General features: G+C 39.8%; 2 protein-coding genes across 3 annotated transcripts; one reads left to right on the plus strand and one right to left on the minus strand.

Moving 5' to 3' along the window:
- Window positions 1–665: 665 nt before the first annotated feature.
- taf1a (TATA box binding protein (TBP)-associated factor, RNA polymerase I, A) lies at window positions 666–5,134 on the minus strand. The gene is made up of 11 exons (XM_061704410.1): window positions 4,985–5,134; window positions 4,496–4,675; window positions 4,055–4,218; window positions 3,836–3,949; window positions 3,548–3,746; window positions 3,100–3,221; window positions 2,807–2,965; window positions 2,611–2,677; window positions 2,282–2,405; window positions 2,029–2,183; window positions 666–1,432 (listed from the first exon to the last, which is right to left on the minus strand). The coding sequence occupies exons 2-11, from the start codon at window positions 4,620–4,622 to the stop codon at window positions 1,380–1,382; spliced, it is 1,284 nt and encodes a 427-aa protein (XP_061560394.1). The 5' UTR covers window positions 4,623–4,675; window positions 4,985–5,134; the 3' UTR covers window positions 666–1,379.
- Window positions 5,135–6,945: 1,811 nt separating this feature from the next.
- On the plus strand, window positions 6,946–27,653 carry mia3 (MIA SH3 domain ER export factor 3). Of its 2 annotated transcripts, XM_061704203.1 has the most exons (28): window positions 6,946–7,278; window positions 10,260–10,393; window positions 10,468–10,554; window positions 10,678–12,829; window positions 13,237–13,602; window positions 14,513–14,643; window positions 16,879–17,010; window positions 17,162–17,183; window positions 17,268–17,356; window positions 17,454–17,531; window positions 17,613–17,723; window positions 17,827–17,898; window positions 17,972–18,076; window positions 18,774–18,896; window positions 18,994–19,081; window positions 19,161–19,213; window positions 19,285–19,375; window positions 19,453–19,591; window positions 20,097–20,259; window positions 20,328–20,363; window positions 20,443–20,510; window positions 20,611–20,696; window positions 21,801–21,914; window positions 22,268–22,312; window positions 22,711–22,757; window positions 23,746–23,808; window positions 24,494–24,908; window positions 26,903–27,653. In XM_061704203.1, the coding sequence occupies exons 1-28, from the start codon at window positions 7,065–7,067 to the stop codon at window positions 27,127–27,129; spliced, it is 5,451 nt and encodes a 1,816-aa protein (XP_061560187.1). In that variant the 5' UTR covers window positions 6,946–7,064; the 3' UTR covers window positions 27,130–27,653. The 2 variants fall into 2 exon arrangements, with proteins under 2 accessions (XP_061560187.1, XP_061560188.1); XM_061704204.1 differs by lacking the exon at window positions 23,746–23,808.
- Window positions 27,654–27,986: the final 333 nt, after the last annotated feature.

Consider the following 27,986-nt stretch of genomic DNA (forward strand, 5'->3'; position numbering starts at 1 on the left):
GCATTGAGATGGTTGAGTTTGTTTGCTTTTGTTTATGTGTTGTTTTTTTAGGTAATGTTGTATGACTGGGTATTTTATCCAAAGGAAAATTGCTTCTTTGTTGACAATGATTGGTTGATTGTATACTGTCAGGTTAATATTGGGATTGGATGGCAATTTGCTGAAGAGGATGGATTTGCATTAGGCTACAACAATGGGGAAAATGAACAATCAGTTAATTGATAAATTATCTAAGGGGTGAGGTTCTGAATGTGGATGGGACTCCATGAGGAAGCGGAGTTTGGTTATGTAACCCGGTCTAGCTAAACCTTAAGGTGCATCTGTGACATCGTAGTGACAATGTCATATTTGTGTAATCCAAGGATTTCAGTGTAGTGTTAATAATGGAGAGTAACACACCATTTTCCATTTGAAAATATTAAGCATGACACAATCTCAAGTGGTTAATGTTTAGAGTTCTAAGTTTTTAAATGACATGCGACTTGTATTCTCAGATCTCTTCAGCAGCTGCTTCTATGGTCAGGCAAGTGCTCTGGGCTTTTGGTTTATGTAATGACTGCAAAGCAACACACACACAAACACACACCCACAAACACACACACGCTGCACAGCCAACATTGTGGCAAGCCGAATCAAGTAAGCAGAATCATTACAAAACACTTGCATTTATTAAATTGGCATGCTGCCCCATACAGACTTTTATTTCACGGTTTGGTGCAAAGGACCCAGAGGAGTAAACAGAATGTCGGGAAAGCCATGAGTGATATTGCCATACAATGATATACAATTTTAAAAAATGTACATTACAAAATATGACAAGAGACTGGGTGATATTGACCATTAATCAATGTGTGTACTAAACAGCACATCTACTGTGCCACCTAATTAACCAAAATTTCAAAGCGCCCTTTAATTTTAAGTTGTTTATGACCGCTATTGTTACTACACACATGGGGCTGTCCACAATCTGTCATGCTAGTCCAAATGAATGCACGCTGGGTTGTTGTGAGGTCTGCACTGGTTGAGTAATCTCTCATGACAACAGAGCTAACAGAGGCTGTGTGTGTTGTGTGTGTACACGCAGACTTGTAGCACCAGTGGTGTGGCAAAAGTCAGCCAAGGTCAGAGGAATACTTCTAACAAAATGCTACAAAAAACATAAACCATAAAATACCCATGAGGGCTGGCTCAGAGCTAAATTTGCTTTCTGTCCAGAAAAGGTGGTCATCGCAACCACCTATTCAAGCTAAATACAGTGCAAGCGCACCCCATGGTGGAAAAAGAGGGTACTACCTTGTCTTGCTCAAAAAGAAAAAAAAACCTCAGAAACACTCTAGATCATCGCCGAGTGAATTGATTAAACCAATTATTTGTGGTCCTCAGATCCTCTCATCTCTGATTATTTGTCCAGCAGAGTAGGTGAGCGTTATTTCTGGAAGTACAAAATTAACAATGAGTTGTACAACAAAGTAGACAATGTAAAATTTGTTGCATCTTATTCTGAAATATTTATATAAACAACACATTTGCAACTTTAGTCATTGTTTGTTTAAAACGTTTTACCTTTTTAATACAGAAAGATTTTTTTTTTTTTTTACTTACTTTACTTTTTTCATATCCCAAGGGCAATTAGTTTTGACCATAAAGATGGCTTTGCTATTATGAACAAAAGAAAGCATTTGCAATTGTAACTGCTTTCAAAGTCTACATTGGTATTGAATATACTGTTAATACCTTTCAGTTGTATTCTGACCGCTATGTGGAAATGTTTCAATCTATATTTAATGAACCATCAGATTCTTGTTCTCCACTGAGAGGAAAATGAATAATAAATCAAGTCACTGGGACGCACCACTGACATGCAGTGATTTCACATGAACATTTTCTACAATAGTCAACTGTGATAGTGTCCAATTTGAATTGAAAAAGCAAAACCGTCGCTTGTCAGGTCACAAGAACCAAGAAAATCATTTGATTTAGAACTGATTGAAATTGATGTAAAAAATAAACACTATGGTATTATCTTACCCGGACAGAGGATTTTGGTGAGTGATGATTTCACCTCCATCAGCTGTGGTCTTTGCAGGGCATCCTCAGTAGCAAGTAACCTTGTGAAGTGCAGTGCAGGCCACCATTCTTTTCTTGCTGCCATCTTCTCAGCAACATCATCCTTGCAGTCACCACTGTTTTGACACACACAATGGAGATGACAGTTGAAGCTCACATTGACACAACCCTTTTGGCATTATGTGAATGCAATGTCTTTAGAACAGTAGCATACTGTAACTGTAACTTGTCAATAATGTCTTTTAAACGTTTCCACACATCCAAGCTTGTCCTCCAGCAGGCATAGTCCAGCATATCAAGGACAACTCCAAGAGCCTTTTGGATGTCTCCCGTTTTCTCTGAAAAAAAAGAAGGGATATCATATTTAACACTACTATTATATACTTCATGTTTTTGCTAACATTCAAACAAGCTACTGCAGTACAAAATTCTTAACCAGTTTAAAGAATGATAATAGGAAATCAGCTATAGGAAGTTGACAATGAATTATTTGTTTGCCTGTGGGCTGTGTGAGTACGTTTTTGTTTTTTCATGTCAAAATACCTGATCGAAGCAGAAAGTAACTGTAGTCCAACATCAGCTCATGGCTTGGAACTAAATAATGGAGGACCTAAGGGTGATTAGGAAGATAGGAAGATTTACAGACATAATAATCAGCCTAGAGTTGCTTTGTGCTTCCTTGTAAGACTATTTATAAGAACTTCTGATCACATTGTGGCATATAACTCTGTGGCTTTACCTTTAAAACTTTCATCAATTTCGGCTTTGATGTGTCGTGTCTCTGCAAGAACTGATACAAATAGACAAGGGCATTCGGATTCGCGGGGAACGTGCTGTCATACGCATAGTCTTCCAGGACTTTCTTTGCCTCTTCCTGAGCTCCGTAGAATTCGAGCATCTGTCCCAAAAATGTTCACATGCACAAGATTTTCAATGGAGCTAAATTTAAGATTTACAATTGCATGTATAGCTTTTACTATGAAGGGTATTTTTTAATCAAGGAAGAAGTGTAGAGGGCACTTGTTTACTTACCTCAACGTAACTCAGTATGAAGGGATCCCAGACACCAGGATGTTTTATAATCTCCTTTAGATTGACTGCAGCCTGTCTAAAGTACCTGTGCATTTCTTGGTTGCTTCCAGGGTCTGTAAAATCTTGAAAATAGAAAACAACTGATAATTGTACATTAAATAAAAAGACTGACTTTGGGCCAAGAGGTGGAATACAGACTGGACTGGTCACCAGTCCCACCTTTCGGTAAATTAGAGTATTTAAATAAACATGCATGTTGGAAGTGTGAGAAAGGCAGAGTACTTGCCAAAAACCCACAAAAGCACAGGGAGAACAAACTACTCCACACAGAAAGGCCCGAGATATAAAACTCGATCCTCTTGTCTGTGAGGTAGAAATGCTCGCTACATGTTCCACTGTGTCTGTAGCAGATACACCTAAATAATACATGTTAGCAGTGTTGCCTTACTGCTTTTGCCAGGTGCATTTTTCTTGTCGCACCAGATAATGTAGTCCAGCAAACTGCTGTAGGCCTGGATCAGTTTAGCCTTCTGATGCTGACGTGCCGACTCTTTGCCATACCTCCAGCTTTGAGCGGCCGAGAGCTGACGTTTTGCATTCTCGAACTGGCCGTTGAGCAGCAGGTGGAAGATATGTTCCAGACATATCTAGAAATGCGAAGATGTAAACAATTTTAGTACAGTAAAAGGTTTCAGTACAGGGGTTCATGTGTGAGACAGTTGTGATGTTGATGTACCATCAAGTATTCTGTAACTCCTGAATGTTTCATTTGCTCATAGATGACGTTGTAGTCGTCCATGTTTGAGTTGGGGTGGTGATGGAAGATTTCAATGCTGATTCTCCTAATCATCTGAAAAGCAAATACTATCCATTATGTTTTTTCTTCATCAAGTTAGTCACACCTTTTAATCTTTTAGTACCGAATTTTTATTTTTTTTTTAAAGCCCAAATGTACCTCTTTGTCACACACGTCCCGGCGAAGATTCCTGTCCTGTAACATTTGGGGGTAACACGCCATGTATTCTGCAGCCTCCTGCCATCTGTGATGAAGCATTGCTCCTCTGATTCTCTCGAGACAAAGCCTTGTGGTTCGGTCAAGGCTTGTTTTAATTTGAAGCGCTGAAATTGCAAGCAAAGAACAACTTTATTCCAAATCCCTACCTCTCATAGTAGTGAAGCAGAATATAATGAGATCCAAAATAAGTATTTCAAAAATCTGTATGGCTTAAAAATTAAAAAAAAATAAAAACCCAGACCCCATCCATCCAAACTAAGCAATATTAAATTTCTCAAGGGTGTATTTTTTTTTGTAATACAGCCCCTGTACTGAACATACTGTAATTAGAAAGTGCATGTATGCCTAATGTTGTTAATGGGAAGTGCATGTTCTACTCACCAGGCAAGAATGGTTCAGCCAGTGGCAACCTTGAATGTTTCTTTTTTTTGGTCACAGTGTTGTCTAATGAATCATTGTGCTCATTAAACTGTACTGGGGGCCGAAGCTCATTTTCCAGGTCGTCCATTGTAAGCACAGCGGTTATTCTTCTTGTAAATAGATACTATGTAGTACCTTCACCTGAGGTTTGACAGAGACAAAACAACTAGTTGACAGATTGGTCAAAGTGACAAAAGTACTGGCTTTAATTCTTTCTTGTAAAGTAAATGTTGGAGAAACTTCCTGAGACAGTGTGAACATGCTTATAATAACATCTAATATATTCATAATATAATACTTTATGCACAAAGGAATACATCCATGCATTGTATGGCATGTATAAGATAATGTTGGCTCTTTTGTCGCTGTTAACGTTCTTACGAAACCATCTTTTGACAGTAAGTGGCAAAAATTGGCGTTTTTTAAGTCCAGAAAGAAACTGGATCCTACCTGCTCGAAGAGATGCGAGCTCTTCGAATACCAGGTTCATCCACGTGAAACTAAAAATATACTCAGTTAGCGTTTACAGTTGTTGAAAACAAATAAAACTCCACAAATAAACGCTCTTCGTGCGTATGAGGATCTTCTTCTTCGCCTCACGTGTTTTTGGCAGGTAATAATTCAAATTATACAATGCTTCCCTCTACAGGTCCAATTCGGGAAGTGCCGCATTGACATTGTGGCAAATGCTATACCATTCGGACTGTGCTGTACACAGTACAATAATTCCTTGCTCCAAATCTGCAAAATATGTCATTTATATGTTGACACTGAAACATTTAAAATGTCACGTGTTAAAATTCAAGCTGAAGTAGTTTAACAGTATTGTTTTATTTTATATCTATCGATTAGTTTGTCATGATTTTTTAATTTTTTATTATTTTTTATTTTTTAATGTTTTAGGTAACTGCTGTAGCCCCTGAATTTCCCCTCTGGGGAGCAATAAAGAATATTGTATTTTACTTGTGAGGGAATAGTAAATTCACATTAAACATGTTACTTTTTGTTCGTTTACTCTTTTTCGCTTTGTATGATAAACCTGGTGGTTATTTCAGGTCATTGAGGCCAGGGACAACATACATCGGTAACAGTTAGAAGTGGGGTTGCAAGAAATATATCATAAATGAGAAAGTAAAGAAAAGATACATCATTGACTCATGTAATTTTTTTTTTTTATTTCTCCTCAATTATGATCTAAGTTGTCAGTATTTGGATGCTGTTATCATCACAGCTCCAGCAGTCACAGTGTTGTTAAACACACTGCTGGAGCTTGTGATATTGACTCTTCTGTGGGAATTCCCACAGATGGGTCAATATTACTATAAAGTGCCGATGATGTCCTCATCAGAATCACTGAGTCATCATGAAAATGTAGCAGAATAATGAAAATCTGAGGTCTCATTATTATTATTATTGGCCAAACATTTGCACATATAGCAGTACAATAATAAGTATGGTAAATTGTGTTTACTTAATTTTATACATTTGTTTCCATTGGATGCAAGTGATTTTGGCATGCACTGCTGTGCTAGCTACAGTCTGTGTAATAAATGGTTAAATGATGCTAAATAAAAACAAAACATGTTTTTTATTGTCCACAACAGGTTATTGGATAACATGAGTCGTTTTGATCATGTATGTTATAATTACATGAACATATTCAAAAATTAGTACGTGCCCCTTTGATGTTTTCAGTGACATTATTTTTTCCAAATGGAGGCTTGAAACAGTGGCTAGGTGCAATATTTTCACAATTGTTTTGTAATTCTCATGATATTAAGAGTGTAGTCGTTCGGATGTTGTGTCCATCTCTGTTACAGAGAAATCTCAATTGATATGAAGCTTTTAATCAGTTTAACAGGTTGTCGTTACGTTGCAATGGTTGTCGTCATGTTGCAATGCGGGCGGCACGGTGGCCGACTGGTTGTCGTTATGTTGCAACAGGTTGTCGTCATGTTGCAATGCGGGCGTCTGGTTAGAGCGTCAGCCTCACAGTTCTGAGGACCGGGGTTCAATCCCCGGCCCCGTGCCTGCGTGGGTTGTCTCCGGGCACTCCGGTTTCCTCCCACATCCAAAAAGCATTAATTGGAGACTCTAAATTTCCCGTAGGTGTGAATGTGAGTGCGGATGGTTGTTTGTATGTGCCCTGCGATTGGCTGGCAACCAGTTCGGGGTGTACCCCGCCTCCTGCCCGATGACAGCTGGGATAGGCTCCAGCTCGCCCGCGACCCTAGAGGAGAAGCAGCTCAGAAAATGGATGGATGGATGTTGCAATGCGAATGTCCAGTCAAACGTCCACCCTGTCATTGTCCACTCTGTCAGCAAGCTCCCATATTTTGCTGTTTGCATGTCCACTGTCTGTCAATCACATTTCTAACAGCATAACCTCTACTGAATGCAGTGTCTATTAAGCTCGACGGAAAAGCTCAGGTTTGGGGGAGTGAAATGGGAAAGTCTCAAATGCAACTTATGGTGATATTGACTCGGATATGAGCAAACAAAACAACCAAACTGAACCGAGCAGCACGCAATGAAAACGGAGCCGTGTCGCCTACACCCAGCCGGATCTGATCTGCTGACGTGTCGCCTGCCAGTGCTCCTGCTCACCAGTAAACCTGCCAGCATGGCAGCCAAACACTTTTATCGAAAAGGCTTTTTATTACTTTTATTTAATTTTATCTCAACCGCCGCCTTGGAGAAGCGATTCTCCGACTTTAAGAGATGCGCCGACGAGGAGTGCAGCAGTAAGTTTTTGTGTTGATAGTTAACCTCGGGGATGCTTCCTTATCCATCCCCAAGCAGCTAGCCATAAACTGAGCCTTATCTCTTGACCTGTTGACACTCGATATTTGCGACTGTGATAACTCCTGCTGTTGTTTTATCCTTGCGACAACTTTTCTTTTGCTGGCCAGTTCGCTAAAGTGAATGTTTGTCCGATCGCTGGTAAAGGTTATTCGCCTTGACGCAGCCTTCGTTGGCCGGTTGCCTGGTAGCTCCTGCGGCCTGCATTGTTGGCTACCTTGTGCTAGCAGCTAATGGATAATAGTACCACAAACAAAACAAATACCTGGTCAAACGATATGTAACAGCGGCTGATTTTAGCACGGGTTTTGTCAACAACAGCTAACGTTAGCACACGTTTTGTTAGCGATGTTGTTAAGCAAAACTTTCTTACTTTATTAGATGTATTAGCTAAACACAACTGCAGAGGAAGCTACTCGCTTTAGGGGAAAAACACAAATAAAGTTTTCTCTCTTTTTTTTTACAAGAAAAAAAGTCATTTATTATATATATTACTATTATAGTAAAGTGTACAACGGCCCTTTAAACGTCACCAGAGGCTTATTGAATAAAGTAATGTTTACTGAAATCGCAAATCACTGTCTTAGTTGTATAAGAAAATCAAAAGTGTAAAAGGATCTCAGCCCAACATTTTATATAGGGTCTCCCTGAAGGCTGGGCACAGGGGCAAAAATGCATATTTGCAAAGAAATTACATTTTCAACTGGCAGCACTGGGATATAGTGGCTAGCACGGTTGCCTCACAGTTCTTCTGGGCTTTGGGGTTCAAATTTCTGTACTCTTGTGTCGCCATGCTTTCTGTGGGTACTCACTCCTATCTTTTTTCCAAATTCCATTAAAGCATGTTAAGTTCATTGTTCAATTGTCTACAGGTGTAGGGGTGTGTACTGTGCAATATATGCACTAGATAGTACAAATGATAACATTTAGGCCTATGGTAGAGATTTGGACTCTACCGACCAATCTCGATAACACTTATTGGTGACGTTATCGTATATACGTCAGTGTGACAATTGCTTCAAGCACAGAGACCAGGGTGCAGGAAGAGCTGGTTAAGAAAATCGATGCTAAGTCAGTGATTTAGACTTGGTCCGGATTGAAAAAGTTGCAGCGGAAATTCAGACACTGCTTGAGGCTCAAGCTTTATCTGCCACAGAGTCACCCCCACAAACAAGTATGGCAGCTCCTGGTGGAGTTGAGGAGAAAGAGAGCCTATGAAGGTGAAATTGAGTTTTTCTGTTTTGTTTTTTTCAAAAAAAAAAACATCCACTCACCCTGGCCCAGCTGCTCTATCTGACAGAGGCCATTGAAGTGGAAATAAAAAGTTACCTTTAGTCACAGGAGGCTGATGGCAAAGCTAAGCACGAGACTGGTGAAGGCTGCACCAGGCTAATTTTCCAAGGGTGGCAAGTCTGGCAAAGAAATATCTTTGCATTCCTTCCACCATCAGAGAGGGCATATAGGACTGGTGGCAACATTGTCACATGCCACTTGTTTGCGTTAAAGCCAGAAACTGTGGGCAAGTTTGTGTTCCCGGATAACAATCTATAAAATAAGTGAACTGGAGTGGACACAAACGTTTAGTGTTTGTGTTTGCAGCTTGAGTTTAAGTGTTTTCTTCACTGAAACGATGCTAAGTGCCTTGTAAATATTTATTTATTTAAAAAAAAAAAAAAAAAAAAAAAAACTACAACTTGAAAAATTGGGTCTTGATTATCAACTGATAATCAAGACCCAATCTCACTATAGACCAAAAGCCGGTAGTTTAAGTATTTAGACTGGAGTATTTTTTTTAATTTTGCACCATTTTTGCTTAACAGAAAACCTGTTGTACTAGAAATACTATTTGCAATATCTAGTTTGTTATTGTGCTCTTGAATTGAGAAATTATTGTTGTTTTGATTTAACTGTTTTTGCCATTTGCGTCATAGAAACCCTCTCGTTTGAAGAGATGTTCACAATATCCACTTTAGTTTTGTGTTCTTGAAGACCTGAGAAATTGTTGCCAACATTTTGCTATTTTTCATTATTGAAACAGCCTGTTGTACTGTTTTTATTTAAAATATCGGCAAGGTTATTTGTGTTCATTTGCACTATTTTGCAACATAGATTGCTCAGTTTAAATTTTTTTTATTGAGATCTGCACAATAAATGTTCTCAATATTACATGATATCTTAGTGTTTTTATTTATTTATTAGTAATTTACCTTTGCTAATGGGACTATATAACCCATGCAGAAACACTTCTATTATAATTTGTACACTTAATTTATATAGCTAAATATGCCATTACTGCGAAGAGATTCAGTTTATAGAGTGATGGGAATTTTCGGTCATGTCATGCAGCCTTACATAGGTATTAATGGTTGTTTGGTGATACACTATGTGCCCTGCAATTGGCGGCCAGTTCACTGTGTACCCCACCTCTTGCCCAAAATCAATTAGTTAGTCAGTTAACTGTTACCCTCATGAGGACAAGTGGTATAGAAAATGAATAGATGGACATTTTCAACATTGTATTCATTTGAAACGTCAACAAATGTCTTCAATATGATATCCATCATTTGACGCAAAGTTTGATGCACTTTGCGAGAGTCACGTGAACCCGATGCAGTTGCTCCACATTGCTGTCAATTGCACATGTTCAGACTTTCGGGACACCCAGTCCAACATAGTTGAACTAATGTGGCGTATTGAATTTTTATGTTTCATTTCCAACTTTGGGAAGTCTTGCAAAGGCTGTATTTATATACTTCAGTAACACAAAACACACATTTCTCTTTCATCATTGCTACGTTTGTAAAAGCGATAACAATGGGATTGATGAGGATGAATTGTACAATTTGCCCGTGTATGTTTTTAGAAAAACCTCTTTCGACACTTTTTTTGAACACTCATAAATCTACACATTTTCTTTTTTCAGTGCTCCTGTGTCGTGGGAAAGCAGTGGAAGATTTCTCAGGACCAGACTGTCGATTCTTGTCGTTCAAAAAATCAGAAACTGTCTATGTATACTACAAATTGTCAGGAAGAAGGGCTGACATGTGGGCTGGGAGTGTGAGTATATTGTACTCTCTGATTAATTGTGCAGTACAATTCTGTCAATTCATTGGTGTACCTCTATTCCACAGGTTGGAAGTCACTTTGGTTATTTCCCAATGGACCTCCTGGCTGTCAACCATGTTTATAAAGATAAAGAAGTTGAAGTTCCAACAGAGGTCGAGCATGTTAAGATAAACAGTCCTGATTTTATTTATTTATTTATTTATTAATTTACATTATTTGAGTTTGTTTGAAAAGCAGTGATGCTGGAAATTTATTTTCTTCTGTCTGCTTTGCAGGAAACCGATTTTGTCTGTTTTGACACAGGACTTGACCAATTTGACAACTATGAGATAGATTCATTGTTGAGTTTTTCAACTGAGGAGATTAATGATGAAAATAAAAGGAATTCAGACCAACCCGAAGTGCCAGAGGACACCGTGAAAGACACAAGCCCGCCAGAGGAGACGATGGTGACTGGTGATGAAATAGGAGCTGAGGATATTGGCATGGCCCCAGATGATCAAAGTGCCTCTTTTCTTCAACTTGATTTGGAAAATGAATCTCAAGAAGTGCCTGACACAGAAGTTACACATGATGGCACTGATAATGCTGCTGAAGACAAAATGAATGAGCAAATAACCACCGTAGACTCTTTTCTTGAAGATGTGAAGTCTGAGAAGCGTAAAACCCACGATGTTCACAAAGAACTTGAGGAAGAATCACTACCCAAAGATGATCTTGTGTCAGAGCACATTACAGTCTTAACTTCTGAAGGAGAGAAAATCTCTAAATTAAAAACTACCTTCGGATCAACTTTTGATGCTGTTACCACAAATGCTGAAGCTACCACTAAAGTCACTCCATATGAACACGAAGAGAATGAAGTATTTGAAGGTCATTCAGAACAACACAGTGATGCTGACGAGAGATTGTTTTCAGAGGAAGAAGCTGACACTTCTACGGTTGGACAAAAGGACAACTCAAAACCTGATGATGAGAAGGTCGTATCAATGCCAATTGATGACAGTTTTTCTGATGTGAGCGATACACAGTGGACTGAGCAAGATATAGGTTCAGAAGATTGGGAGGAAGAGCAAGGTTTAGAAATACCTCTGAGATATGAAGAACCACAAGAAGACATAGCACCAGAGAATGTCGATCCAGTCCTTGGTGATTCACCAGATTCAGAATTTGTACAACCTAAAGAAAATGTGCACACAGAGAACATAGATCCATTCCATACATGGTCACTAGATTCTCTTTCTGAACATCCTAGAGATCCCACAGTGCTAGAGAACCTAGATCGAATTCCTACAGATTCACCAGATTCTCTTTATGTAGATCCTAGAGAAACAGTGGTTGAGGAACTCTTGTTTGATCTTGAGGATGATGGCGGTGGCCTAAGAATTAAGCATGAGGACACTCAAGGTGAAACACCACAACCTACTGATGAGCCAGTACATCAAGGGGAGAGTACAGTTCACAGTACATTTGATCCTCTATTGCACGAGGTACCTCAGGCTCAATTGCACAAGAAATTAACAGACAGACACAGTGTGAACAAGGAGGTGACCAAAGAAGTCAGGGTCGCTAAAGAAGATAGACATGACAGCAGCGTTGTAATGGAGGATAAGGACGACTTGAAAGAAGCTTTAGGTGCAAATAAAACTGAAATACATGAAGAATTCATCGCTCCTGAAACGAACCGTGATGTTCCTTCAAAGGAGACACCATCCCTTGAATCATTTAGCAAGCCTGATGATAAGGCAGCAGGAGATGGCGTCCTACTCCATGAGCATTTACGCACAGATTTTGAAAGCGATCATCAACAGGTTGAGCCACATATTGATGAGGAATCACTCAATGTGAATACAGAAAACACAGAGATGGGTAAAGAGAGATATGAGGTAAGAGAAGACCTACTTGAAGATGAAAATGCACTTTCTTTCTCGCAGTCATATGTTGTTGACACTGTCAACTCCGTGTCACCTACAAGTCCATATGTTACCTCAATTCCTGAGCAGGTCTACAGCGATAGTGTGCTGAGGCTGACTCTGCTGCAGGGTTATTACACTGAAGAGAAGATGCTGCGTTTGCAGAGGTTTCTGGGTCTCAAGAATCTCTACAAAGTGGAGTCTATGTTCTCAGACATGGACACTGAGTTACAGGCTACCCGTCGCACACATTCAGGGACAGTGGAAGACCTCGAAGATGCGCTCGAGAACATCTTGGAAACCTCGGAAAACACCATCTTGGATGAAGTTGAAAAGATGCTGGATACCCGGCACTCAAAGTATGACGATGAGCAGCGAAGGGATATGATAGATGACGAAACGGAAATACTGGACGACTTCCAAGAGCTGGCATTTAGTCTAAGGCAGAAGTATTCTGCAATAAGGGATAGCACACCTTTGGCAGAAGAGAAAACAGAAGTTAATAATGACCAGGGTATGCCTCTATTTTTACTTCAAATTTGTTTTGGGATGTATGGGGATTTGACATTTCGTTGATGGACTGTGGGTCAAATGAATAATAATTCATAGATGTTAGATTGTACCAGTGTTGTATTGAGCAGAATATTGTTGTCATAGTGGAGGTATGCGTGAACTTCTCGCATCTTTGCATAGCTGATGTCATTTTTTTTTCTTTATACTACATACTAGTTGAGACTAAATCAAAATCTAAGTAGTGCTTCAAGACATGTTTAACAATCAATAACACACAATTGACTAAATTCTAAATGATCAATTAATGGATTATGATTATCTTTCGTTCTATTTCTCAAGATAGAATTGATACGCCACCCTAACTTTCCCTAATTATTATCTCTATTCTAAAACTGCCATGTTTTTCAGACATTGCAGACCAACCTGACGTGAGTGTCAAAGATAATTTGCCTCACATTGTCGAAGTGGAGAAGAAACCTGACGTTTTGCCTCACATTGTCGAAGTGGAGAATAATGCTGACTTGCCAGAGATGAGTGATGACAACCATACAGTAACAGAACTTAAAAAACAGGTTGCAGAGATTGAAAAAGAAGTGCAGATCTTGGATGAAGGGCTTACTAGACCAGATGTGGAGGAAGATGGTGGACGCTTCAATAAAAACAAAGAAAACCAGCCGAGTTTCAGCACGTCAGACGAGTTGCAAAGGTTTCCTCTAGCCACTGTGGAAAGTCCCTTCGAGAAGGGCCTTGGCGATGTGGACCACTCATTTTCAGGTTGGTCATCCAAAGTCCAAGCCACTTCGACAAGAGATGTTCTATCAATTTAATATTTGTTGTAAAACTAAAATTGCATGGTAGTAGTCAACCGTAATGTATCCCACCACATATTTTGTTTGTCATAGCTTCCAACACACAAGGTTAATGCACTATTCGATGTTAAACTGCAGTAGTTTCATCAACCCTTTGTAAACTCACATGAACATTTGTGGAAACTGAGCAACTAACGGGACGGACTCAGGATTGTGTCTGTCAAAGTGGAAAAATTGCCATGCAGTAATTTTGTGTTCTGAGAGCGGTACAATGCAGGCAAAATGACAGACACCAAGGAGAACTTTACCGCTCGTGTAAACAGTTTTGAAATGCCAGAAATAAAAATGATCGCGACATTTATATTGTCTATTCATCAATGCGTTTTGGAGCTTCTGAATGACCTAAGGACTGACTTGGAGCCAGTCACAAGGAGTTTCGTATGCCATATTCTAGAACAAAACTCCTTTTAACTCAACATTTCCTTGCATCTGGGTCATTTCAGTGGATGGTGACAATTGGTGCTGGACTCTCCCAGAGTAGTTTTTTAGGTGTGCTGTCTCAAGTCTTAAATGCAGTGTTACACAGGATTAGCACATACGTCCAATACCGAGTCACTGGGGACGAGTAAATCAGACAAAACATGACTTTTGTCTCGTCGCACCATTTGTTAGAGTGGGTGAACACACAATTTAGCGCCCACTATTTTGGTTCATAGCTAAAGGTTGCAATCTTAGATCATGTGCAACAAGCCCACTAACAGCACTGGGGACACAATTTAGCGCTCGCTGTTTGGGATATTCGTAAATCAGGCCCTATGGCTTTGCGTTAAAATATTATGGGTATCTCCAAGCAACTGAATCATTTCTTTATATAGGGTCTTTGGACTCCATGGAGCCGCCGTCTGAATTTCATGAGGAAGACGTGGGATTCCTCACAGATGTGTTCACTTTTATGGGTTGTGCTGCTGCAATGATCAAGGCTAGAGTTGCAGAGTGGACCATTCTTGTAAGTATCAAAGCCAAACACTTGTTTTATCAGTGAGTTCCCTTAACTCCAGAGAAGTAACAAAAAAATGATTCTAATAGTTATCTCATAGCTTCTATTTACTTATAACATCTACACAATGGACCATTAAATGTATTTTTCCATTACCTATGGCCGTTTAACATTTTCTTATAATATTAGACAATATTTTCTTTATGTAGTGTAGTTACATTGAACAGTAAATGCAAATGAAGTGTTGATCCAAGTCTCACCTCAGAAATATGAAATACAGCTTATTTTAATATGCAATATATTGATCTCCCAAAGCAGAAAAATACAGTAATATGTTGCATTGATATTACCTTGCGCTCACTTGAATTGACACGCTGGGTTGGCTATTTACATTTGTAGATATATTTTACTTTTGTGAGCAAGCTTGTATGTTTTGGGTGTCACTCTTACAGCAGTTGGACAATATGTAGATTAAATCCATCTACATTTACACTGTCTAATGTCCCACTTGCTACTGTATCAGGCACAGACCCTCCTGTGGAAGTAGATGTGAGAAAAAGTACACAGTGATAAAGGAAAAGGAAACTGGGAGCAAGTAGCCGAGCAGAGACTTAAAAACAACACATGCATTTTTACACCACTGTTTTTACTGATGGTTCAAAAGATATTGGGAATGCAAGAACAGCGTTTGCATGTGTCATACCAGATTTAAATATAAACATTCGGGAACGGACATCAGATCATTTAGTAGTGTTTACAGTGGAATTGCTTTCAATCATGATGGCACTACAGTTGATTGAACAAAACGGGTTAAAGCACGTTATAGTCTGTCCAAATTAATTCTCAGCATTATTGCCCTTAAGTAACATTACAAAGTAGGTCAGATTTGATATTTGAAATTCATGAGATATTGTGTAGATTAATTAAGAGACGAGTGTCAGGCTTATGTGGGTTCCAGTACATAAAGGAATAAAGGGAAATGAAAAAGTGGATTAATTTGCAAAACAAGCACTTAAACGAAAAGAATGGTTGCGAATATCCTTTGGGATGGGTGAGGTCAAGGCTCATGTTAAAAAAAACAAAATCAAAACAGAATGGCCGCCAACAAACAAGAAGAAGCAACGTGAGTAAATGAGACGAATTTCCGAGTAGCACTGAACGTCTCACGTATCCCCTCCCCCTGTCTTGTTGACTGGCGGTGAGGCTGAAGTTCAACACAGCCGGTGCTTAGCTGCTGGCTAGCAGAAAACGCTGAGGCTTCTTTTTGGATGGATAATCATCTTGACACTCGTCCATATGCCTACAACAACCTTCTTTTTCTTTTTTAATGTAGGGTGGTACTAGTTCGCTTTTCGTAGTTGGAACCTGTCCAGGTCTGCTTGCCATCTTCGCGATACGTGTTTGATGTGTTCGATGTTAATTGCCGTTATCTCAGCTGCCGTTTCCGTCCAATTGCACACTCATTTCGATTTATTTAGCCCTATTTTATTCTCACACGTAGGCCTGTAACGTTGGTTGCTTTGTAGGATCATAGTCCCATGTTCAGTTTAACCCGCTAGCAAACTAGCATACTTGGGCTAGTTGAATTAGTATAAAGAATAAATAGCGACATGGAGAGCTATATGCTGACACGACCTGTCATGGAACTGGAGCATGTATACATGTGCTTTCTAAAGGAACTTCAACATGTAAGTATTTAAAAAAACTTTAAAGAAAAAAAAAAACATATGCCCATGACAGACAAGACGTGATGTTGTCATGATGCGCTGACGTGTTCACTTCCCCTCTTTGGCTAATGATTTTCACACCGAAGAACTTGACTGGATTTTTCACTTCCATTATGTATTTTATCTTGTTGATGTGCAGAACGGACAACTATTTGGTCGTTGAAAATTATGCTCCTACATTTTGCAATACTAGAGAGTGATTATTCGTTAGGATTTAAGCGGTTAATTTGTGATGCAGCTTGTTTGTAACTTTCAAGACTGCCACGTGGACTGTTCAAAGCCACTTGTTAATTATTGTAGTTTCTGTAGTAAGGGTACCATAATCAATATGGTGCTCTGTCATTTGCGGGAAAGCCGTTTGGTAGCTTGGTGTCATCTTGTGAGTGCGTGCTATTTACTTGTGAGACACTTGATGCTTTAGCATGAGTTTCTCTGGCTCGTATTCAGCAGTCTTCCTCTGACCTTTTCGCCCCAGTCCTCCTTATTAATTCCCTTAACTACATTGTTGTATTCTCAGATGATTTCACTCCTCCCAGAAGAGTGGAAGCCTGGGGAAACCTTGTTTGGCTGTCCATGGCAGGCTGTCATCGTCACTGCTGTGGTTGGCGTACTGACCTTCACCATCTTCTTCTGGAAAACTGTGCTAGCGGTAATTATATTTGTCCAATAATGTTAGTGAAGCTCATTGATTTTTCAGTGCTATCAGTACAATATTTACATTGGATGCATCCCTGCTGAACACTAGCATGAGCATGATTGTGTTACAGATAAACCACTGACTTTTAGTAATTTCTTTGCAGGTAAAGAGGAAGAAATATCTTGGTAAGTTTCATTTAATTTTTCACAAGAAAGACAAACTGTGATAGATTACAGTCATTTATAGCTAACTGATATATTTCCTTGAAGTGGATGAAAAACAGCTGGCCGATCAAATCCAAGCACTTAAACAAGAGAAAAATGATGCATTGACCCGAATGTCTGAACTCCAGAAACAGGTAAGCTTGGAAGAAAATGTCCACATGGCACATGCTTTAATAGGACAACTGTCTTATTATATTTGTATTTTCTTAAAAAAAAAAAAAAAAAAAACAGACTGAAGACCTGAAAGAAACCCAAAAGGAGTCTGCAAAGACTGTTTGTGGTGAAATGAAAAAGACACAAAAATTGGAGGTAACACTTATACCTAATCTTATGTAGCTCACTGTTTAATTACTACAGTAGTTCATTCTCTTTTTTTTTGTATATTTCTAGATTCAGGTTTTGGAGGCTGAAAAAAGGTATGAAAGTATGATGGAAGAAAAGAAGACATACCAAAAATTACTTGATGAAGAAAAAGAAAACTCAGTACAAATTGGAAATCGGGTGTGTTATTTTATTATTATTATTATTATTATTATTATTATTATTGTTAATGTATTATAAACCGTGTCGTTTTATTCACTCTGCAAACTGGTCTTTTAAACAGATTAAAAAATTGGAGAAGTCAAACGAGAAGCTTGAGCTGAGCAGAAAGAAAGTTCAGGAAGCTTTAGCTAAGGTGCAAATAGTTACATAATCTTTTGACCGCATTTGATTTCAAGGGGTCTAATAATAAAATGTTTTTCCCACAGACGACTGTCCTCTTGGATGAGGCCAAGATCCGAGAAGATGCACGCAGTGTTCAGCACAAGTGTCTTGCAAAGGAGTATACAGGGCTGAAAGAAGAAAATAAAAATGTAAGACCATTCTGTGTGGCTTAAAACCGTTAAGAGCCCTTAATTAGTGTTTCGGGTTTCTTCTGGTTAAGCAATTTTTTATGCAACTTATTAGTCTGCAGGTTTTTAAATACTGTAACAGCCTGCTTTTTAAACAAATAGGTGTTATTCCAAGAATTTTGCGATTCCCTTTTGGTGACAGTCCGATCCACATGTTGATGAAATATAAAAATTAAAAATAGAAACTTTTGTTCTATCATATAAACGTGTATTTTTATTAAACAATATCCAATCTTATTAGCCTACCCTATTGCGGTATTATTCTCCACCGTTTCTTGCTATGGTGGTCCATTTTCTTGCCCTTAGACTCCTCTCAAATCAAATTAATCTTCTTATCATGGCCTACTGCCAATAAAGTGTATCCTTGTTCTCCTTGTTTGTTAGCAAGACTTATTCTGAGTGATGCCTTCAACCGGCATGGTTTTCACCGTTTCCCGCAGTATTATTTTGTAGTGGACATGACAATTGATTGCCCCACGCAGAGACAAGTAAAGCAGAAAAAAAAGCCATTTGATTACAATTTGGATATAGGAATTTGTCCTTTAAACAATTGAGAAAATTAAAGCTTCTGATTGTTGACTCATAGTTTTTGCATTTGGAAATGTTTCACCCTCAGTGTTCTTGGTTGAACAATGCATTTCTTTTTTCATTTTTCTAGCTTAAAGTAACCATTAAAGAGTGGGAGGACAAACACACGGCACTGAGTGAGCAGATTAAAGTCTACCAGAAGGCTCAGAAAGACCTGGAGGACTCTGTGGTGCTCAAAGATCACAATGTGGAGGTCTGCACTTTGGTTAAATGGATGTTGTGCTGTTTCCCAGTCATCAATAAAGCATTTCACCAAATTATCAGCTCACACAAGAAGCTTGTCCTGGCAGGTTTTGTCGGAGCTCCTGGCAGACCTTGACGCCTGTGAGTTGCAAAAAAGCGACGGCAAAGTATTGGTGAATGGCGAAGTCGTACCTGGTATGTCAAGCCTAAAACTGACTTTGAGAAGCGTATTTTTAATCTAGTGAATACAGTGTCATTCTCATGGCTTGTACAGATAAGAAGACTGCAGTAAAGAACAGAATCAAACAGATGATGGATGTCTCCAGGGTAATAAGATTTCTGTCAGGATTACAAATAATATTTTTGTATAGTACTAAACCATCATTATCATGATTCAGGTCCAGACTACACTCGCAGTGATTGAAGAGGAGCGGGACCGCTTCATGTCCAAACTGCTTAATGAGGAAAAGAGTAGAAAGGCTCTGGAAGGTGTGTGGATCATGGAGAACATGAGGAATGTTGTCACCGAGAACAGTGCTGTAGAGTTTGACCTTGTTGTGCCACAGAAAAACACCAGGAGCTGGAACATGACATCGCAACCCTCAAAAGTGAGAAGAGCCATGTGGAAAACCAGCTCAATATACTACAGCAGAAGAATGAAATCATGGTGGAAATGCACCAGCAAAAGGAAAATGCTCTGCAGCAGTAAGTTACTTTACTGCTTTCATTTTGTTCTTAAAATGTGTCAAGATATTGCATTAGGGTAAATTATCTGGTGGGTATCAGACTTGCAGTCCGGCATCTTTGCGTGCTTTGCGGACGTTGTTTGTAGTGGTAGTTGTGTTCTTATGATGTGCTGGTGACCTTTTGTCCAGGTCACCCCTGTTTCTTGTTGTTACTGCAACATGCTTGTAATTACAGCCACAGTGGGTTTTTCCCCATGTTAGAGGTGCACCCACCATCTATTAAAGCACAGGCTTGAGGAAACCTAAAACGTAGCGAGCCAAACACGGGAAATGGCACAGAATATTAGATTGTCTTCATTATTGTCCTTTGTTCACTGTGTCGGGTTATTTTATTCAGTTTATTGGTGAGTTACACTGTGTTTTGCGATTGTCACACTATTTATTTAGCCGCCCGTCACAAGCCGTGCGTAGCCAAGCTTTTTTCCCTCCTCAGTTTTTTTTTGTTTTTCTGTCTGGCCTCACAGGAGGCTCACCAAGGAAGAGCTTGAGCGTCGCAGCAAAGAGAGCATGTTGTCCGAGGTGGGAGGCAAAGCCGTGGAGGCAGAGGAGCAGGTCAAAGTTCTGCGTCATCGCATTAATGAGATGGAGGAGCAGATGAAGAAGACTGAGGAAGTCTATAAAGATCAGGTAGACTCCTTAATACAGCGTTGTTTTCACACCAACCGTACTAAGCGTTACATTGTCTTTCCTTTTAGATCAAAGAACAGGAAAACAAGACTCACTCCAACTGGGTAGGCTGCAGAAAGTTTCGTTTTGTAGAGGAATGTGTGTAGTATGTCAAGATTTTAATCTTGATTTCATTTTTTTTAGGTGAACGCTCGTAACGCAGAGCGGGCTTTGAATCAAGAGAAACTTGAATCATCAAAGCTGCGTGAGAAGTAAGTTGACATAATGGTGTGTGAAAGATGAGTTTCATTTGTATTTATTTTTGGCAGCATAATATAAAAGTTGACTGTTTTGTTGCGTCCTCCTTCACAGATTGGTTGGACTGACCTTGCAGCTGAATGAGCGCCGCGCTCCTCTCTTCAGACCCAACTCAGGACAAGCTGCTGGCCCTCGCCAAGGTGAGCAAGCCATACATTGTCTTCTCCATGCTACTTTGTCCTGAAGTAATCATATCTGGTATACAAGATTGTTTCTAAAATACTGCGCTAAAATTACATGAAAAACTCTCACCATTAGATCCAAGCAAAATGATAATGCCTTTTGAATTTCATCCATACCATTCCATTTGACAAAGCACGTTGATTACATTGCGAGGTGCTGACTCGAGTTAACATCAGCTGAAAAAGTTGGCTGGCTCGGTGTGATTTTGGTTGGCCCATTTTACATTAAGGGGGCCCTTAGTCACGCTTTCTACTAGGACTGCACATTGTGTTGTTTGAGCATCGTCATCCGCAATGTGCGAATGCACAATAGTCACATCACTAGTTCCTGCGATGTAGGAGACAAAAGGACTCAGGTACCCAACATGCACTGTGTGCATCATTCCACCAATCACAATTATACTGTAAATAGTTATGACAGATACCAAAATGTTCTTTTTTCAAGTTGGTTTGTCACTCCTCGCTGTAGTTTATTGTAAAACTGTCACATAAAACAAATAATTAAACAACTGATATCTGCTATTAAGTTCGAGCATACAGTGATACGAAAAGCTAGACATGCAATATGATTAGTCCCAATGTTACCGTAAATTCTAACCCTTCAAACAACGCACGGAGCAACCCAGTGTGTTATATGATAACTATTAATGAGGACACGGGGGAAACAATTTCGCACCTGCATTTAATCTACAGCATAGCTCTTTAGAACTCAACGAACAAACGCAAACAATTACAACTGTTTGGGGTGTTGTGCCATGAGATTTTTGGCTCATTAAAGGTTGGGAAACACTGACGTACGTAATTTCACATGGTTAATGATGACTGCAGGAACAAAGATTTAACAGATCATCATTTATATATATATATGTCATTATAAAGGTTACATTAGCTTGAACTTGCAATATTGTGAGCCAACAGTTACTGGTAGAAACAGTGATTTCATTTATAACTTGATTAATCATTTACAGTTTATCGCATAATTATTGGCATACTTATTGAAGCCTTAGTATTAAGTTGTAGCATCTGTTTTGTTTTCTTAAACGGCTGGTTTGATTACAACAGGCGATTCATACGGGCCCTCCCCAGTGAGTGGGGGGGCGCCCTCCCCGCCGTTAATGATTGAGGGTCCCAGGCGCCCTCCCTCCGCCCCAGTGGGGCGAAGAATTGACCCGTATGGTGAGTTCAGTGGGTTCCTTAGCCCACGTCGATTTTCCCCCCGCCTGATCATCCCTTCACTTCAGCCTTGTCTTCAAATTCTCTTCAGCCTTCTCCACTCTTCAGTTCCTCGATTGTGTTGTTCACCTCCTCTTTTGGCACCTTCAACTCTCTACCTCCCCTGTTTCTTAAATCTTTGAAGATTAGTGTTTTGATTTCCTCTTGCGTGTTTCATTGTCGCTTGTGTAATTCTATCTTCTGCATCATAATTCCTGCCTAAATCCCGATCCTCTTTCTACCCCATAAGAGCTTCATGCACTGTCTGCAGGGGGTTTATTGTTCATTCAGTACTCAGCATCTGTGTCGCCCCTCAGGTCCACGCCCTCCATCGGACCCACATAGTCGTTATCCTGGGATGGGTAAGACTTGTGCTCGATTCTGCTAGGATTTGCTTATTAAAGTTCTAAACCACTGGTGTCACACTCAAGGCCCGGGGGCTAGATCTGCACAACTTTATGTGGCCCACTAAAGTAAAAAGTGTGTACGTATTGCTAAATAGGTTTGTTGTTAAAATTGCAATTTATCTTCACTTTTATCTATCTGCTATTGCAAGCATTTTTTTTCACCAAATCCTTTCTCAACAGAAATTAAACAATAGTTGCATACTTTAAATATTTGTGCGCCACAATTTATATTTATTTATTTCAAACTCAATTTGTAGTTAACAATATACAGTATATAACAATCAATTGCAAAAATGAGTTTGACACTACTGCTCTAAACTATCACTGACCCTTTATTTCTTCTTCTTTATCAGACATGTCGGGCCCCCGTAGTTCATCACCTTCCAACATGGATGCTTCTGTAAGTCACAATCTCATCTCTTTTTTTTTTTGTACAGTTGCCTTCTTTGTGTCTTATTTACGGTTCCTACTATGGATGGGCATAATGAATAGATTTTTTTGGTAATTTGAGTTCGACTACCTGGTAGAGGGGTACCTAGAAATAGAGCGAAGTTTAGTGCATAAGTGGAACCTCAAACAAGTCCCGTTGGCTTTTGCATGAGTCGACTTACAAATTTAAAAAAATGGAAAATAAATGAATTGGTTCCAGGCACAAACTGTCGGCATCATAAAACATTTATCAACCTTGCAACATTCGTTGCCACTGTTGAATAAAACACAAAGTAAAACTACTCACCCTTTGAAGATGACTGTCAGACACTTGAAGAACAGGAACATGTTTTTGTAGTAATACGGGCACCGAGTGGTGCTGTATTGCTGGAATTCATAAAGCCTTGTATGTTTTATGCATTACACGTTTGCCTTTTAAATATACCTTGCAATTGATATTGTAGTAAGCATCCAGATGCTTTTCCATTTCTGGTGTCATCATGACTGCTTGTGGAGTGAATCTTAAGAGGTTTTCACTGAGCTTAAATTGCATTTCATTTGAAGACTTATGTTGTCCAAATTTTGACTTTAGAAGCGATTTTTTTTATTTTTTATTATATTTTATTTTTTAAAGAGAACAGTTTGGGCATTTGACTTTGGAGGTTCCACTGTACCTTATATAACAACAAATTAATGGATAGTGAAGAAAGTGAGCTTCCCCAGGTGGTTGAAGTTAGCGTGTAAATACAGCTCCTTAACTTACTTTCAGCTGCCATACTGAACATTACATGGTACAGCAATATGTTGACTTGCTGATATTCTGTTCATTTACTTGTGTGTAGTATCATGGAAATCCAATTCCTTCTAGGGATAGAGAGATCAGGAATGTGCATTTGTATGTGCCCATCCCTTGTCCCCTTTTTTGACTTCCTTTTGTATATGTCCTTCCTGTGAAGCAGAACCAAGCAGTAGATCCACACATAAAAAGTGAGGCTGAGGCCTCCAAAGAGGCTGCTGAGTCAGTGAGTAAAGAGGCTGTCTGTTGGTCCATGTGCTCGGTGTGAGGGTATATGCAAGAGATAACCCCCCCCATCCTAACTTCACCTGGGTTTTGCTTAACAGGCCTGTCTGCATGTTGTGTTTTGAGTGTTTTTAACACAACCACAACAAGCAGCAGCCTAATGACCGTGGTGTTTCTTTCGCTCCCAATAATCAGGGTTTTTGGTTAGATTTCAGTGACCTGGCTTTGCCTTTTTATTGGGATTACTGTGTTCTCAATTACTGGCCTCAGTGTCTCAGTTAAAAGAGACGTTCTATGCAATTTCACATTTTAAAACATTTAAGCCGTCCTAATAAAAACTCTCATGTTCTTCCGTCAAAATAAACAAATGATGTGTGATAGCCACTGTGGTTCTGTTTATGCAAATGCAGAGTACAGCAATAACAGTTGGTGTCATCAGGTATCTTAATTGCAGCTTGAAGCTTGGTTTGGTTCATTACACCCTTGTTTGGGTAGCATTTCCACCCTGTAAGGCAAGATGGTGAAAGCTCCAGGCGCTGAGTAAATAGTATGACAACATAGCAATAGAAATGTGTAACAAGTCTGTTAACGCAACAGTGTTTTATCCTTAATAACCCGTAAATAATTGCCCTTTTACTTGACCACATCAAGTTGATCCACATCAGCAAACTTGTTCTTTGTCGCAGGGTCCTGGATCTTTCCTAGCATCACCCATCAGGGACTCGCCCGGCCCCATGAGTCAAGGACCGCCACCACCTGGTCCTGGACTCCATGAGCCACTCTTCCCGACTGGACCCCATGGCCGCTTTCCCCCCGGTGGTCCCTACAGACCTCTGAGACCGCCCCTCTACCATCCAGCACCAGGTCCCCACGGTCATCCTCCGAATGTGCCTCTCCCTCCTCCTGGACCTCCTCTGCCCGCCAACGGGCACCCGGGTATGCCTCTGCCTGGGACGATGGGAGGGGACTTTGGGCCCCGTCCTGCCAACGGACACTCATTCCACCCCAGGCCCGGTCCAGGAAATATCATAGATCCTCGGGGTCCTCCGCCGCCAACGTTCCGTCCGCCTCCGCCCCATCATTTTGGGCCGATGCCACATGGTATGTTCTGTTTTAGTGTCATTCACTGGATTTTTACACTGTATGGTAGAAGTGACACAATTAAGAATATGCGTCGTGGCAGCTTAAATAGGACAAAAATCCGAATCAGGCCTCTTCTAAATGTGGATAATAATAGAATACGTCTCAAACGCGCAGTTCGGATATACCCCTTCAATGCCAGCTTGTTGTAATCGAAACAGACCAATTTTTCAAGTATACACACACTCATGTCTGCTCAAAAAGCAAACTCTGTAAATCTTTACTATGAACGCCCACCATCCATGGGGATAGGGGCCACTGCTGCTAATGGCAAATATCTGAAAATAACTAATGTACCCCCCCCCCCCCCCCCCCCCCCCACACCCCCGGTTTGTAATTGCATGAAATGCCACAAAATGGCAGCAAAGCTCTTAAAACAGAGACGCTCATAAAGCTATAAAGCACTAACACCATGCTTCTATCATTTGCTCATTATCTTCTTAAGTCGTCAGTATTGGCTTCCATACTAGCCTAAAATAAGATTGCCCAAACCGATGTGACATCACACATGGGCAAACAAATATGCGCAGTTGCACTTTAGACAAACAGATTTAAGTAATTAAACCCACCTTTTAGTATTTGCTCACGATTACAAATATTAGTGTATACAGGCAAATAGTAACTGTAAAGTAGATTACCACAGGCGATTAGTTGCTGCACTGGGAGAGAAGCTGTACCACACCTTTTCACTTGACAGTGCATGCGGTGTATTCAAGAACTGCCACCAAAACAGGACATCTCAAAATGGAGATGAAAAAACACCATTAATGAAGTAAACTTAACAACACTACCATTATTCTACCAAATGGCAGCAAAGTAAAACTTAATTGCTTTGCCTATTCACAAAAACAGCAAATAGCCAATATCAAAATCCACGAATACTAAACCATAAATATGTGGGTAGTCACTGTACAATAAAAGCATACAAAGTTAAATATGATACATATACACAGGGGGATGTCGATCATGAAATGATACAAACATTTGATGAATTGAGCCAGTGGAGTACAAGCGTTCCCCTGCGCTATATAATATAGTCGTTCACCTACTGCGGCTCTGCTACATCCTGAGTTATTTTTTGTTGTTGTGTGGAACGTATCTATCTACTTTTTGTATCACGAAAATTCTCGCTATATCGCACAAATCTGTGATTTATAGGGAATGGCTTGAATTGATTTTTGCAGTACAGTATACTTATTTGCTAATGTCACACGCCACCCAACCAGGTTCCGCCTCTAAAAAGCCCTTACCTAAATCCTGGATAGTTGCGAACAAATTACAGCACTCCTGGTGATAATCCCTCACACACATACAAACTCGCTACAAAAGAAAACTGTTCTGGTGTTCTAATCGGAGGACATTTTGAGGTGGCATTTATCATTTTATGCCTGCGTGGGTTTTCTCCGGGTACTCCGGTTTCTTCCCACATCCCAAAAACATGCATTGTAGGTTAATTGAAGATTCTAAATTGCCCTGAATGTGTGAATGTGAGTGTGAATGTTTGTTTGTTTATATGTGCCCTGCGATTGGCTGGCGACCAGGCTATACCCCACCTCTCGCCCGAAGATAGCTGGGATAGGCTCCAGCACGCCCGCGACCCTAGTGAGGAGAAGCGGTACGGAAGATGAATGAACCCCTAACAAACATGGTGCGATTGTCAAGGAAGAAGTCGAATTCCCTGGCCACTGTCAAGTAAAAAATGCAAAGAGAGGTAATGGGCGAGAAGAAAGAAGAGTGTTTCCAATGGTTTTAAATTATTGTGTGTGGGTCTGGAACGTATCCACCACAATAAATGTGGGCGTCACTCCACAGGCATTAAATCAGAATTTGACCATTAGGACCTGTGTCTAATTCCTCCCGTAGTCTAACAAAGTGCAATATAAGAAGACTAGAAACAATGTATAATACTGTTTTAGTCTCACTTTTTCTTTTTTTGTACTGCCTCCTTATTGCAGGTCCCCGTGGACTTATGGGACCTCGCCCACCATTCCCTCCTGACATGCGCTTCCCAGGACCGCGCGAGCACAGCGGCCCTTCCGCGGACCTGCCTCCGGGTGTCCCGCCACACCTTGGTCACAACGACGCCTTTGGTCAGCCTCTAGCTGGCGCCCGCCACATCTCGGCAGGAGGCCCACCCCCAAAGCAGGAGGCCTCTGTGAGGCCAGCCATGGTCGAGCCTTAAAAAAATGAATGAAAAGAAAAATGCCACCACCTGTGGCAGTGGACTTGAACACTCCCCAAAAACATGTCATGTTAGCCAATATTAAGTCCATATATACCATAACCTTCAGATTTCAGCCATTAAATAAAAACTGAAATGTTATTTATAAAACATGGTCCTTAAATGAAAGCATCATCAATGATTGCATGGAAAATTCCAAGTACTCGAGCTGAAAGGGTTGCCACTTTTATTTTTGAACATCTTTTTGTGCAATAATTAATTGTATGTCAGAGGATTTGCATTTTTAAACTATATATAGCAATGGTTTTTAAAGATTTTTCAATGTAATTTCCTGTGGAAATTATTTTTTAAAAGCGGGAATAGATAGGTTTAGCTTCTAGCATTTCACGATCAAAACGTTTTTTCCAAAAGTTTCCTCTGGAGCCGACTGTCAAGGAAATGTGTAATTTGATGGCCAGATGTATAACTTATTTTACTATGTTGGTAGAAATCTTTTTTTCATAATAAAGAATGCAAAAACTGTTGTTCTGACTGACATCAGTTAAGTACAATTTACCTACAAGAAACTATGTTACATGCTCTCAAATACAACTTCTTACTGTGACTGAGGGTACTCAAATTTGCTAAAATAGTTGAAAAATGGAGGATGTCAAGCAACTCTGGCATTGTAAAATAACATGTCCGGCTCAGGTTCCAACAGGAAATATCTCCAAACATATATGATTATTTTATCCAGGATATCACTTTGTCCGTGTGCATGTATTCAAATTGACAAAATACAAATTCATTCACTAAAACGCCTTTTCTGTTTATTAGAAATTAATGTATTGATCATATTACCTTGTCAGTCTTATCAG

This window comes from Phycodurus eques, chromosome 18 (genome assembly GCF_024500275.1).
Source record: "Phycodurus eques isolate BA_2022a chromosome 18, UOR_Pequ_1.1, whole genome shotgun sequence".
NCBI classification, from domain to species: Eukaryota; Metazoa; Chordata; class Actinopteri; order Syngnathiformes; family Syngnathidae; genus Phycodurus; species Phycodurus eques.

What these genes read in the sequence shown, in the direction of transcription:
- taf1a (XM_061704410.1), bottom strand. Translation starts at nt 4,622, where the DNA reads ATGGACGACCTGGAAAATGAGCTTCGGCCCCCAGTACAGTTTAATGAG. An exon ending in TTACTTTCTGCTTCGATCAG is followed by an intron (nt 2,406 to 2,610) that starts GTATTTTGACAT and finishes CTTTTTTTTCAG; the next exon opens with AGAAAACGGGAGACATCCAA. An exon ending in ATTGACAAGTTACAGTTACA is followed by an intron (nt 2,184 to 2,281) that starts GTATGCTACTGT and finishes GTGTCAAAACAG; the next exon opens with TGGTGACTGCAAGGATGATG.
- mia3 (XM_061704203.1), top strand. Translation starts at nt 7,065, where the DNA reads ATGAAAACGGAGCCGTGTCGCCTACACCCAGCCGGATCTGATCTGCTG. An exon ending in TCTGGAAAACTGTGCTAGCG is followed by an intron (nt 17,011 to 17,161) that starts GTAATTATATTT and finishes ATTTCTTTGCAG; the next exon opens with GTAAAGAGGAAGAAATATCT. An exon ending in CAGTACAAATTGGAAATCGG is followed by an intron (nt 17,724 to 17,826) that starts GTGTGTTATTTT and finishes TCTTTTAAACAG; the next exon opens with ATTAAAAAATTGGAGAAGTC.